The following is a 12,052-nucleotide window of genomic DNA, read 5'->3' as shown; positions in this document are numbered from 1 at the left end:
GCCAAGAGTAGGCTGCTTGGGTTGAAACAGTTGGGGTTGTTACCTGCTCCTGCAAACCCTGCCATTTTTCACTTTGAAATCTTTTTTTTTTCTCCACTCCCCCAGGACCAAGTCCCAGCTCCAGTCTCTAGGTAGACTGTTAACTCAGCTTTTGACTCTAAACCCTGTTGTGCCAAATCATCTTTAACCACCCCTAACTAATTTACAACCCTTCAGCAGCCCTTGCTGAAACACCACCAAACTTGAAAGATTACTGGCAGCTTCCCATAATGCTGCCCTTACTTCAAACCTCTCACAAGTGGACTGAAGTGCCTCCTTTCCCTGGAAGGCATTCAGTCCCAACGGGCAGGGACTTTCTTCCACTACCCATATACCGAAGGAGGGTGGGCTCAGCCACCCCCCATCCCTCTGGGTCCCCTAACATTTCCTCCATTTCCTTTTTAATCTCATCCCAAGCTGACCTCCACTTAGGAAGGAAAAATCAGTTTCACACATACAGAACGGGAAGAGACTGTCTAGGAAGGAGTACAGCAGAAAGGGATCTAGGGGTTATAGTGGACCACAAGCTAAATATGAGTCAACAGTGTGATGCTGTTGCAAAAAAAGCAAACATGATTCTGGGATGCATTAACAGGTGTCTCGTGAGCAAGACACGAGAAGTCATTCTTCCGCTCTACTCTGCACTGGTTAGGCCTCAACTGGAGTATTGTGTCCCGTTCTGGGCACCGCATTTCAAGAAAGATGTGGAGAAATTGGAGAGGGTCCAGAGAAGAGCAACAAGAACAATTAAAGGTCTTGAGAACATGACCTATGAAGGAAGGCTGAAAGAATTGGGTTTGTTTAGTTTGGAAAAGAGACGACTGAGAGGGGACATGATAGCAGTTTTCAGAAATCTAAAAGAGTGTCATAAGGAGGAGGGAGAAAACTTGTTCACCTTAGTCTCTAAGGATAGAACAAGAAGCAATGGGCTTAAACTGCAGCAAGAGAGGTTTAGGTTGGACATTAGGAAAAAGTTCCTAACTGTCAGGGTGGTTAAACACTGGAATAAATTGCCTAGGGAGGTTGTGGAATCTCCATCTTTGGAGATATTTAAGAGTAGGTTAGATAAATGTCTATCCGGGATGGTCTAGGCAGTATTTGGTCCTGCCATGAGTGCAGGGGACTGGACTCGATGACCTCTCGAGGTCCCTTCCAGTCCTAAAATCTATGAATCTATGACCCCTGCACCTGGTGTGGGCCCTGGTTCTTCCTTATCCATTTATCCAAAAAATCCTTTACCCTGGCTTGCCAGAACCCGCAACTATCATCACGAGAGTTCTCTATACCCCCTCCAAGCAGCTGCGTGGACTGTCAGGGAGGGGGACTTGCAGGCTGCCACTCACCTATCTGATGCGATGCATCCGAGTCACGGCACCAAGATGTTAGAGGGCTTATTCCTTCACCCGCTCACTTTCCTGGTCCTTCTCGCATGAACAGAGAGCAATAATACCCGAAGTCCGAAGGTGCAAACAATTTGATGTTTATTGGGGTGAACTTCCAGCAAGCAATGATTCCAATTTCCTTCCTTAGTGTCCACCTTCCCAGCTCTGACACCACAGAGCCTTGCCTGTGTCCCTGTTCCCATTCCCCCCCCTTAGCAAAACATGATTCCAATTTCCCCACCCACATTCCCTGTTCCCGTTCCCCACCCCTTTACTTCCTGATTGACTGACTGAAGACTATATAGTAAAACTTGAGTTCTGCTTAGCTATATTTTAACCAATCATTTTACTGAAATTTAACTAACCAATGCTAACATATTGTAACATGATTATATAACCAATTATATCCCACTGCCTTAATTGGTTTACACCCAACAAAATTACAGACAGAAACAATCACAGAACCAGAGAGAGATTATACAGACAAACAATAGGGAAGTGGAGACTACAATGATTGAACAACAAAGAAATGAGGATTTCACACACTTGCTATTGATAAGTGAGTTCTTGCCACACACAATGTTATCAAACTAAGTTTTCTTTAAATCTTCTAGGCTCTTCCCTTTCTCTGGAGGTGATAGGCACTATCAGAACAGGATTGTATTCCTCACAGCCCAATAGCATCTTATTTCAATCTGACTAGTTTGGAATGTGAGTATGTGACCATACACTTTCCAGCTTATGGCTGCCTCTGCTGCTTATCCTTAGCCTAAGAACAGGGCCTCAGACTGTCACAGTGAGAAAAGGCCCTATACAGGCAGACACTGATTTTGATTCTTTTTTATACCTCTATAACTAGCTAAATGATAAACATATACCCAAATTCTTAAAGTATAGGCCTTTACAGACAGGCCTGAATATCTATATCCTAACACTTGGTTCTTTGAGATCCCCACTACCTGCTCTTCTCCGTTTTTGGAGTTCTCGGCAACAAGGACTTTGAATTGTGAGGGAATGGAGGGAGGCTTGGGGCTGCTCCACCTTTAATGCCCAGGCATAGGAGCATGAGGAGGAGCAGGGCATGTGCATGGCACCGACAGACATTGCTATTCAAAGCAATCCAATCTCGTGCACGCAAACCTGCAGTGTGATCCATACTGACCACAACATCTTGAAGAACCACAGTTACTGTATGATAAATACATATTTTTGTGTTTTTTTAATCTTCATTAGATAATTACAAGGTTAAATTTTTTGGTCATATTCCAGAATTAATTACTTTTGGGATGCTGTTGATAGGAGAAGGGAGAGAAACAAATCTTCCAATAATTGACATTAAACCGCTTTCACTAAAGAGAACTTTAAAAGGAAATTCCATGTCGTATGAATCTAATCATGAATTGCTCTGGCTCCATCAAAATAGTTTTTATAAAAGATTGCTATTTGTAGCCATGAATCTGAAAATACAAAATCCTTAGGAATATTGGTGCTGCTCCTGCTCCTATTTATGTCATTGGTAAAGCAGCTTACAGGCTGTATGATATGTGGTGGCTGTCCGCTTTGATTCTGTTGTAGGGAAGGTTGAGGGCAAACCATCAATAATAAAGTATAAGTTATTTGCTCTCGTTTTACCTTGTTAAGTTTTAAATATGATGGAAATTTTCTGAAAAGAGTGTGAGAGCTGAAAACAAAAGTGGGGTAAGGTTGCTACCTCTTCTATTTTGTTGAGAAATCACTAATTCTGTTTACTTTCATGGAACAGTGTACATGCATGAATGTGATCTTATCTTGCAAGGAGGGTATGTTGAATCACATTCAGACAGTTCATATTTCTTTAACAATCTTTCTCCTTGTCTTTAGATACCCAAACCCCTGTAGCATCTTTTGTGTGTCATCACAAAATATTTCTAAAGTGTTTTTATTAGCTTGCAGACTCTCATCTTTTAGAGTTTTTTTTTAAAGTTAATTAAAACTGTAATCACAATCAGTTGTCATATAGTATATTTTACATTTCCAGTCAGTCAGCTAAGTCAAAAAGTAAACTGAATCTGACAAAGCAATGAAAAGAGGAGGTAGGAAGACATTTCTGTATAAACTATTTATTGCTAATGATCCACAATTTTGTTTAAATGCAAAATGTATTATCCATCAGCAAAGTGGCTTTTGGAAGGTTAAATTGTGACGGTTTGTTTATATTATACCTTCTGTTTTTTAATGACCTATTTTATTTTTCTAGTTCTACATCCAAAATGATACCCTGTGGACCTGTTCTGTCATTTGTTCGGTGTTTGTTGCGAAGAAAAATTGTCACTGTGGACAGTCTTGAAGATTCCAAGTTATGCCGATGTTTATCCACTCTGGACCTTATAGCTCTGGGAGTGGGAAGCACTCTTGGTGCTGGTGTTTACGTACTTGCTGGAGAAGTTGCAAAAGCAGATTCTGGACCTAGTATTGTTATTTCTTTCCTCATTGCTGCCTTGGCATCTGTGATGGCAGGTCTTTGCTATGCTGAGTTTGGTGCTCGTGTTCCCAAGACTGGTTCTGCATATTTGTATACTTATGTAACTGTTGGTGAACTGTGGGCTTTTATCACTGGCTGGAATCTCATTTTATCATACGTTATAGGTAAGTTTGGGAGACCAGTGTAAAACTAATGGGGTGACTGGGAAAACTAGAAATAAAATGTAGGTTTGGGCTCTTTCTTTCTTTTTTCTTAACTGCTGCTACTTCAGACACACCCTGGCATCTGATAGTCAGGCTGGGTTATTTCCTTCTCATGCATCATCCCCTGTAATAAAGCTTCTTCAAGCCAAAATAGGTACTTTGTGAGGCCTTTGCAAACCAGTTCTCTTCAACAGCTTAAACAAGTGTACCTAATTGGAAAATAGTGGCAAACAATTCTGTTGATGATGCAAAAGAAAAAATAGACCCTAATTCAGTTTCTCATTGCTGTGTTGGCTCCGCAGGGCTAGTTGGAGTAAAAGCAGTAAGTATAAATGTTTCTGGATACAAACAGTTAGTAGATCTAGGGACGGTGCCATCAGTGTAGAACTACACTTGAAAACAAATCATGAAATGTAAGTATCAATTGATGTAACTCCATCAATGATGTAGTGTCCTGCAGACATACCAGCTTTGGGCTGATAGCCTATCATATATAAAGCTAATTGGGACTGGGAAATGTCAGTGCTTGGATGGGAGAGATTCAGAGAGACACCCTAGTAAGTCAGGAAGAATGGAAGAAGTGATATTTGTGACTCAAGTATCATGTTTCCTTCCAGTACTGTGATCCTGCAACTGAGGCTTTGCACAGGCACAGAGTACTACCAGTACAGAGTCAATTAAGTTAATGATGTTCTGTGTGGGTGCACATATCCGCATGTGCAGGTTCAATTGCAGGACCATGGCTTATATCACAACTCACCCAGTACATCCAAGTATTATATTAGGGGACACTCTGCTGATGTTGCTTTTTGAGAGTGATATAAAAATGTGGTCTTGATTGCATGTGGTCCTGTAGCGTTTTTTCAAGAGTTGGGGATTAACCTTTGCATGCTGGCTAAATTCAAACTCTGGCAATTTCATTCTGCCTACTAAAACTTCTGTAATTACAGCTGGAAAAATTATTCTTCAACTCCTGTCCTAAACTGTTGTGTGGTATTACTGTGCATTGCTAAAGCCATACCATGGTTCACCTTATAAGTGGCTGCACTCCAGCACAGAGGGAAGTTAATTTTATATCAGTTGTAATTTTCAGAATGTTTGGGGATTAAATAAAAGTATAATATAATGAAATAATATAATGAAAAGTACTCTAAATGAAAAATTATTATTGATTATTATGCTATCAAAGTTAGCTATTATAGAAGAGTTTACTTGAACTTTTCTAATGCAGTAAATTAGGATATTGTTATTGTAGTTTAATATATTATACTATAATTTTGTAGGTATGAATTGCTATAATAAAATCTATGGAGAAAAAGACCACTTGTTTAACAATAATTGTATCTTCCTAAATACAAATAGCAACATGTTATTTCTATAGTACTAACTGTTGTACCATTATGTTTGTGCAAAATCCTATTTTTTTGTATTTTTTTTTGTATTTTATGAAGGTACATCCAGTGTAGCAAGAGCGTGGAGTGGCACCTTTGATGAACTCCTTGGAAAACAAATTGGTCAGTTTTTCAGAACCTACTTCAGAATGGATTTTTCTGGTCTAGCAGAGTATCCAGACTTCTTTGCAGTATTTTTGATATTGCTTCTGGCAGGTAAGAAGTAGAAAGCTCTACATTAGGAATGTCATGGGGACTAATAATAGAGAATGTATTGGAGGCAGGGAACAGATTCTGCACCTATCTTTATACAAGCAATAAAAAAGGATGAATTATAGTTCTAATGTTTTGTCTTATCAAGATACTGTTTATATTTTAGAGAAATATAAATGCATACAGAACATTGATATAGTTGCTCTATAAATCAGAAGCAAATATATACACACATTTTTTAACTTCATCTGTCATGAGGTAATCAGCTATGAGAACTTTTGTGTAAAATCCATAATGTAAAAAGGACAATAAGAGAATAACTAGACAGCATCTGTATTTTTTTTTTTTTTTGGTTGTTCTAAAGGTGGATATTTGACTTAACTTTTCATTTAATCTTTTCCTCACAAGCTATTTCTTTTGTACAACTTAACTTTTTCCCACTTCCAGTCTTCAAAAGAATTATACAGGCTAGAATTTGTGTCCACTAATAGGCAACTCCAAGACACAAGCACAGTCCATCCATCCATCCAATGTGAACCTTCAGCACTTCAAGTCTGGAGAATGGATAGGTTATTTCTGCATGCTGTTAGGTTACTACTTTCCAATACTCCTTGATACCAATGAGCATTGGTAAAATTAACTGGATTTTTGCTTTTGACAACAATAAATAATTTTATTTCTATTACATCTTTACTAATGCATCACTTTACAATAGGAAATCCCAGCCACTGGCACCAGACAACTAAACTATTAACCATAGTTTGTTTCCATGGGGGTCTGGTTCCCTCAGAAATGAAAATAAACATGGCTAGTTTTTACATTCAGAGTGGCTGTTCTGCATGAGAAAAAGTCACTCCTGTTTTGATGATGCAGCATATAAAACAGCATGCATATTTAGAATGATAGTATTTGTTATTATTTATTTGCATCAAAAGTATGCTAGATACTTGATAGATAGATGACTCAGCCCACGCCCTGAAGAATTAACAATCAAAATAGATACCTGACCCAACCAGTAAACTAAGGGCTTGTCTGCACCGGAAAGTTAGACTGGCATAAGCTAACATGAATTTAAACCAATGTAGTTATATTGCTATAATCCCCTGTGAGGACACTTTTTATTCTCAGACTAGAATAAGAGTGTATGCACGGGGTGACATGACTGGTGAAACTTTCTCATGTAGACCAGGCCTAAAAAAATAAGAATAAGGTAGAGGGAAGAGAGGATAAAGGTTACAGTAATGTCAGATTTTGCTTATGTGGGTAGGCATGCATTTTTGATGCATTAATGTTCTCTGTCTTAATTATTATTTACTTTTATTAAAAGATGGCAGAAGATAAAATTTTCAAAAGTGCCTAAGTCCTATTTTCAACAGAGACTTCGGCACTTAGAAGTTTAAGTCTCACTGAGCTTTGTCTCCTAAATCAATTAAGTATTTTTGGAAATTTTACTCAGAAGCTTTTGAGGTTGTTGACAAAAATGAACAGCGGCGTATTTGCCTCTGCCGTAAGCAAGCAGCAAAAAATGAACCAGAGTCCTGAGGAAAGGATAGTTTTCAGTTTGGAAACTAATTGGGACTAATTTTCAAGCAGCAGTAGTTTTGAGTCTTGTAAATGTTTTTCCTTTGATTGTGAATTACTGACATTATCAGCAGTTATTGGAATTGCAGCATTATGGAGTCAGACTGCAATGGAGGTAATAGGATGACAATCATTGTCTGAATATCATCAAGTGTCATTTAGCCATTTATTGGCACATTTACTATTTAGATCACCTGGCCCTAAGAAATTCCCCCTTTATTTGTATATAAATTTTATAGGAATAATTTTCATTGAAAATTAAAATAAAACTTGGTCATTAGGAAGAAAACAGGGGTTTGGTCTGACAATGAGGCTAAGGAAATAAATAAAGACGAGTATTTACAGAACAGTAAATCATAAGGTTATTTCTTCCCACTCAGCTACCAGTACCTCTCACTGCCAGTTGTGTACAGTGAATTTATGTAGGTTTAACAAGCTAATAATCTATTTTTTTAATTACATGCATCTCTTTTTGTTTCAAATTAGTTGTTACAATTGCTAAAGTCCCTTGGAAATTCTTTTCCAGTTGAATTTCTATTTGGGAATAGCCAAGCACTTCATTTAGACACTGAAGCCCACTTAGGGCTGGTCCACACTACCCGCCCAATTCGGCGGGTAGAGATCGATCTTCTGGGATTGATTTATCGCGTCTCATCTGGACGCGATAGATCGATCCCAGAAGCGCTCCCCCGTCGACTGCGGAACTCCTGCTCGCTGAGAGGAGGAAGCGCTGTCGACGGGGGAGCCTGCCTGCGCCGCGTGGACCCGAAGTAAGTAAATTTAGTTCGATATAGGAAACGTTGACTTCAGCTACGCTATTCTCGTAGCTGAAGTTGCGTTTCCTATATCGATCCCCCGCCCCAGTGTGGACCTGCCCGTAGCATACTCAAAATCCCCCTATCAGATTTCATTTTTTGAGCCATGTTATATTGGGTGATTGAATTGGTTCAAAAGACATGCATGCTGCTGCTGCTGAGAAGAGAACTGCTAGAGAATGCTTAGGCAGTGCTCTATGGCCACTAGCAAAAACGCTACTTTTCCCTTCTGAGCAGACACTAGCCATCATGGTTGCGGATCTACGCAGGGCCAGCTCCAGGCACCAGCTTGCCAAGCAGGTGCTTGGGGCGAACACTCCGGAGAGGGGCGGCACATCCAGCTATTCGGCGGCAATTCGGCAGACGGTCCCTCACTCCCGCTCGGAGCGAAGGACCTCCCGCCGAATTGCCGCCGCAGATCGCGATCGCGGCTTTTTTTTTTTTTTTTTTTTTGCGCCTCTTGGGGCGGCAAAAACCCTGGAGCTGGCCCTGGGTCTACGGAATGGAAATCAGGCAGTTGCATTTACAGTTCAGTTTTTACTCTCTTACTAAGACATTGCCAAAGGAGTATGGCCTGGAGGAAAGATTACAGTTTGGGTCCTGGAAGAGGAAGAAGAAGATGAAGAAAAAGGGGCAGGGGAAGAGGGAGGGGGGAAAAAAGACAAGCATATAAAAAAAATCTAGCGAGAAGTCTGGAGTAATAATTCCAGACTTTTAACCCTGGTAAATAAAATATTGTCTGCCTTTTTATTTGTCCAGAGTAAAAGGAAAGAGCAAAATCACATTGTTTGTTACAGCTAAAAATGTCAAGAATACCAATTTTATGTTTACACAGTTTGTGATAGTCTTGGATAGCTTCCTCCTTCCTTCAGTCTTCTAGTAACTGTTCATCTAGTGAACCTTAGTGATGAGAATCAGGGCTGTCTTGTGGTCAAACAGCTCTCAAGAAGACAAGAAATTGGGACTCCCTTTTAATACATACACAGTTCCAGCTGCTGGAAGTTGGCAGTCCCAGATTTGAAGGCTCTAGTAGGAAGAAATTTCTAGAATCCATATTATTGTGTGTTTTTTTAAAGTTGGTCATCTTAGGGAGTGCAGAGGAAATTAATCAGTACAACTGATTGAGCCTGAAATGGGGAAGACAAGAGAGTGTGAGAAATGCAAAAAGAAGAAATTTAATTAGTAGCAATAATAATTCTAACTTGGATGATGGCCATCTGCTGCCTAGAAAGACAAATTCTGGAAAAGTCTTTAATTTGAGAGAGTTTCAATGATGAAAGGAATGATGCCTGGGTTTTTTGTTTTATTTTTTTTAATGTTTCTACATATCTATATTTTCTTCTGTTTGCTTACCATTCTTCATCTGAAGTGGGCCTCCCAGTTGTTGTCTGTCAAACAATCAGAAAGCACTGCTTCTTAAAGTTAGGTAGTAGCTGCCAGATCACTGTTTTTCTTTCTGTGTATTCCCCTCTTCATTTGCGTTCTCTCTCTGGGTCTTCTGTTCTTCCAAACCCTGTTGTCATTCTCCTTGTCTTAAACATCACTTCTCTCCTTCCCTTTCCCTCTCCATTTGTTTCCTCTTCTGCCCTCAAGTCACTTTCCCTAGTACAGTTGAACCAGCAATAAAATAACTTTGCAGATCTCTGCCACTGAGAGAGGAGGAGGAAGAGTCGAATCTGGAGGCATCTTGCAGTTCAGGTAGTGCCAGACACAGCTCACTGGTTTCAGTGCTAAGCAAAGCTACAGCAGTGGGAGTGGCAAAGTGACAGGTGTTTCATGGAGACTATCACACCCTACTTTATAGCACACTAGCCAATTGCTCAGGTCTCTTATCTGTGAGAATGGCCTTCAATGGGAGCAGGAGACATTTGTGAAGATCCCCACTCACACATTTTTATTTTTATTGTCCAAATGAATAGTCCATGGTAACCTGTTCCTTCATGTTGTCTTTCTACAGATGGAGATTCATTTTTAAGACATTTTGCATGCTGGATTTCATATCATTTTAGGTCCATTGAGAAACTTCTTTCTAGGAGGGTTGGGGTAAGAGGGAGATGTAAAGGTCTACAAAACAATTTACTACTTCTGTCAATAAAAATACCACCAACAAAGAAAACTTGAGCAGCTCATATGATAGTTGCTTAGTTTCTGAGAACGTGTCTTATGTTGCATTAACAGAATCAGAAATTTCATTTAGACATTGTCTTGATAGTCTTAACATTTTCAGAATTAATCTCTAAATAATGAGGAAAAGCATATAGGTGTGGCATTATTGGAAATACTTTTTTTCACAGAGAAATGGTGTGAGATTTTTCTACTGTATTTCATGTTTCCCCATCCCAATTTGTCATCTTGTATTCTGCTAAACTACAGACCAGGCTTCAACTGTCCCCTGTCTAACTTCACAGCAGGGTCTCCCTTGGAAAATGTTCAGATTGTGCAAACAGAATAGTCTGCTATATAGAGATACATTTATTTTATATCCTGATTTGCCCAACAATACAAAAGATCAAGAAACTCTCTAAATCAAAGTTGTTTAGGAGCTAAATTGATGGATGTCCTTTAATTATTTTAATAATCTGTATCAGTGGTTTTCAACCTGCGGTCCATGGATCCCTGAGGGTCTGCAGACTATGTCTGAGATTTCCAAAGGGGTCCGCCCCTCCATTCAAAATGTTCTAGGGGTCCACAAATGAAAAAAAGATTGAAAACCACTGACCTACTGGATGGCCCCATTATTCTAGGAATTAGGGACAGCGCTGGGATGTGCACTGATAAAATTAGATTAGAACTGGTCAAAACATGTAAGAAAAAACATGCATTTGAAATGTTTGACTTTTATTTTATCAAAAATTCTAAATTTAAATTTTTTTTACTATTCTACATGAGATTCTAAAAATCAGCGTGGTGCCAGGTCCTGAACCATATGTACTGTAGGCAGAGAATTCAAATAATTACAGAGAGAGAGAATGCCTCTCTTTTTTGCTAACTCACACACATGCTTGCAAGACTATATCCTACACATAGACATATGGACTGGGGGCACAGTAAAGAAGTAAGCTACACTTCCCATATATATTTTTTGCCTGCTGGATAAGAAATGGAATTAATGTCAGTCAAGAAGACAGTCATCAACCTTTGGAGGGAGAGAGGATTAAAAATAATCTCCATTTTACAGTTTTTATACAGTATCTATCATAGTATCGAAGTGCTCATTAACCTAGTACTAACACCTAAAAGCCATAGATCTAGTATCATTATCTAAATACTGAAATTGGTGTTAGTCACATTATCATGTATACATTGTTAAAGATGCTATTTTACTCCCTAAAGGAGATGTTAATTCTTTAAAATCCCCTCTTGTATTTCATAGGTCTTCTGTCTTTTGGAGTAAAAGAATCCGCATGGGTGAATAAGATCTTCACTGCTGTTAACATCTTGGTTCTCCTCTTTGTTATGATTTCTGGCTTTGTGAAAGGAGATACTGACAACTGGAAAATAAGTGAAGAATCTCTCATAAACCTCACAGCACAAACAGGGTAATTTTTCTTTTTCTTTTCATCTGTCAATTTTCTTCCATTTTTCTTGGTCCTACTTTAAGCAGCTTCTGATGACAGCTCCTGCTGTACATGCATCTCTGGTATCCTATGCATTGTAGCAACAGGTTTAGATTTACTGTTTTGTTGGGAAATGTAGACTTGTGTCCCGAAACAGAATTAAATTTTATACTAATTACTTTTTTGCCTTTTAGTAATCTGTGCCTTAGCTACCTGGGAAACTATCGGTGTATATTTTTAAAGATAGCTATTTAACTGCAGTACAGGATGTGATTAACAACAAGATATTGGACCTGATCCTGTACCATTAAAGTCAATGGGTGTTTTGCCATTACTTCCAATGGGAGCAGGACCAGGGTTTATAATGTTTATTTGATAATCCAGTTTTTTCTGTTGTTAATGAATATCTG

General features: G+C 39.0%; 1 protein-coding gene across 5 annotated transcripts in view; it reads left to right on the top strand.

Moving 5' to 3' along the window:
- The window catches only part of SLC7A2 (solute carrier family 7 member 2), a 106,830-nt gene that overhangs the window by 76,508 nt on the left and 18,270 nt on the right, over positions 1–12,052 (top strand). For 3 of the 5 annotated variants that reach the window (XM_026647912.2, XM_026647914.1, XM_026647911.1), the window contains exons 2-4: positions 3,658–4,046; positions 5,537–5,692; positions 11,459–11,624. In XM_026647912.2, the coding sequence (XP_026503697.1) occupies positions 3,671–4,046; positions 5,537–5,692; positions 11,459–11,624 (698 nt within the window). In that variant the 5' untranslated portion in view covers positions 3,658–3,670. Of the gene's footprint in view, positions 1–1,956; positions 1,981–2,094; positions 2,133–3,657; positions 4,047–5,536; positions 5,693–11,458; positions 11,625–12,052 lie in introns of those variants that run through there. The other 2 variants (XM_026647915.1, XM_026647913.1) reach the window with 2 other exon arrangements.

This window comes from Terrapene carolina, unplaced genomic scaffold (assembly GCF_002925995.2).
Source record: "Terrapene carolina triunguis isolate 2854851 unplaced genomic scaffold, T_m_triunguis-2.0 Scaffold66, whole genome shotgun sequence".
Lineage (NCBI taxonomy): Eukaryota > Metazoa > Chordata > Testudines > Emydidae > Terrapene > Terrapene triunguis.
This window is presented reverse-complemented; position numbering and strand designations above follow the sequence as displayed.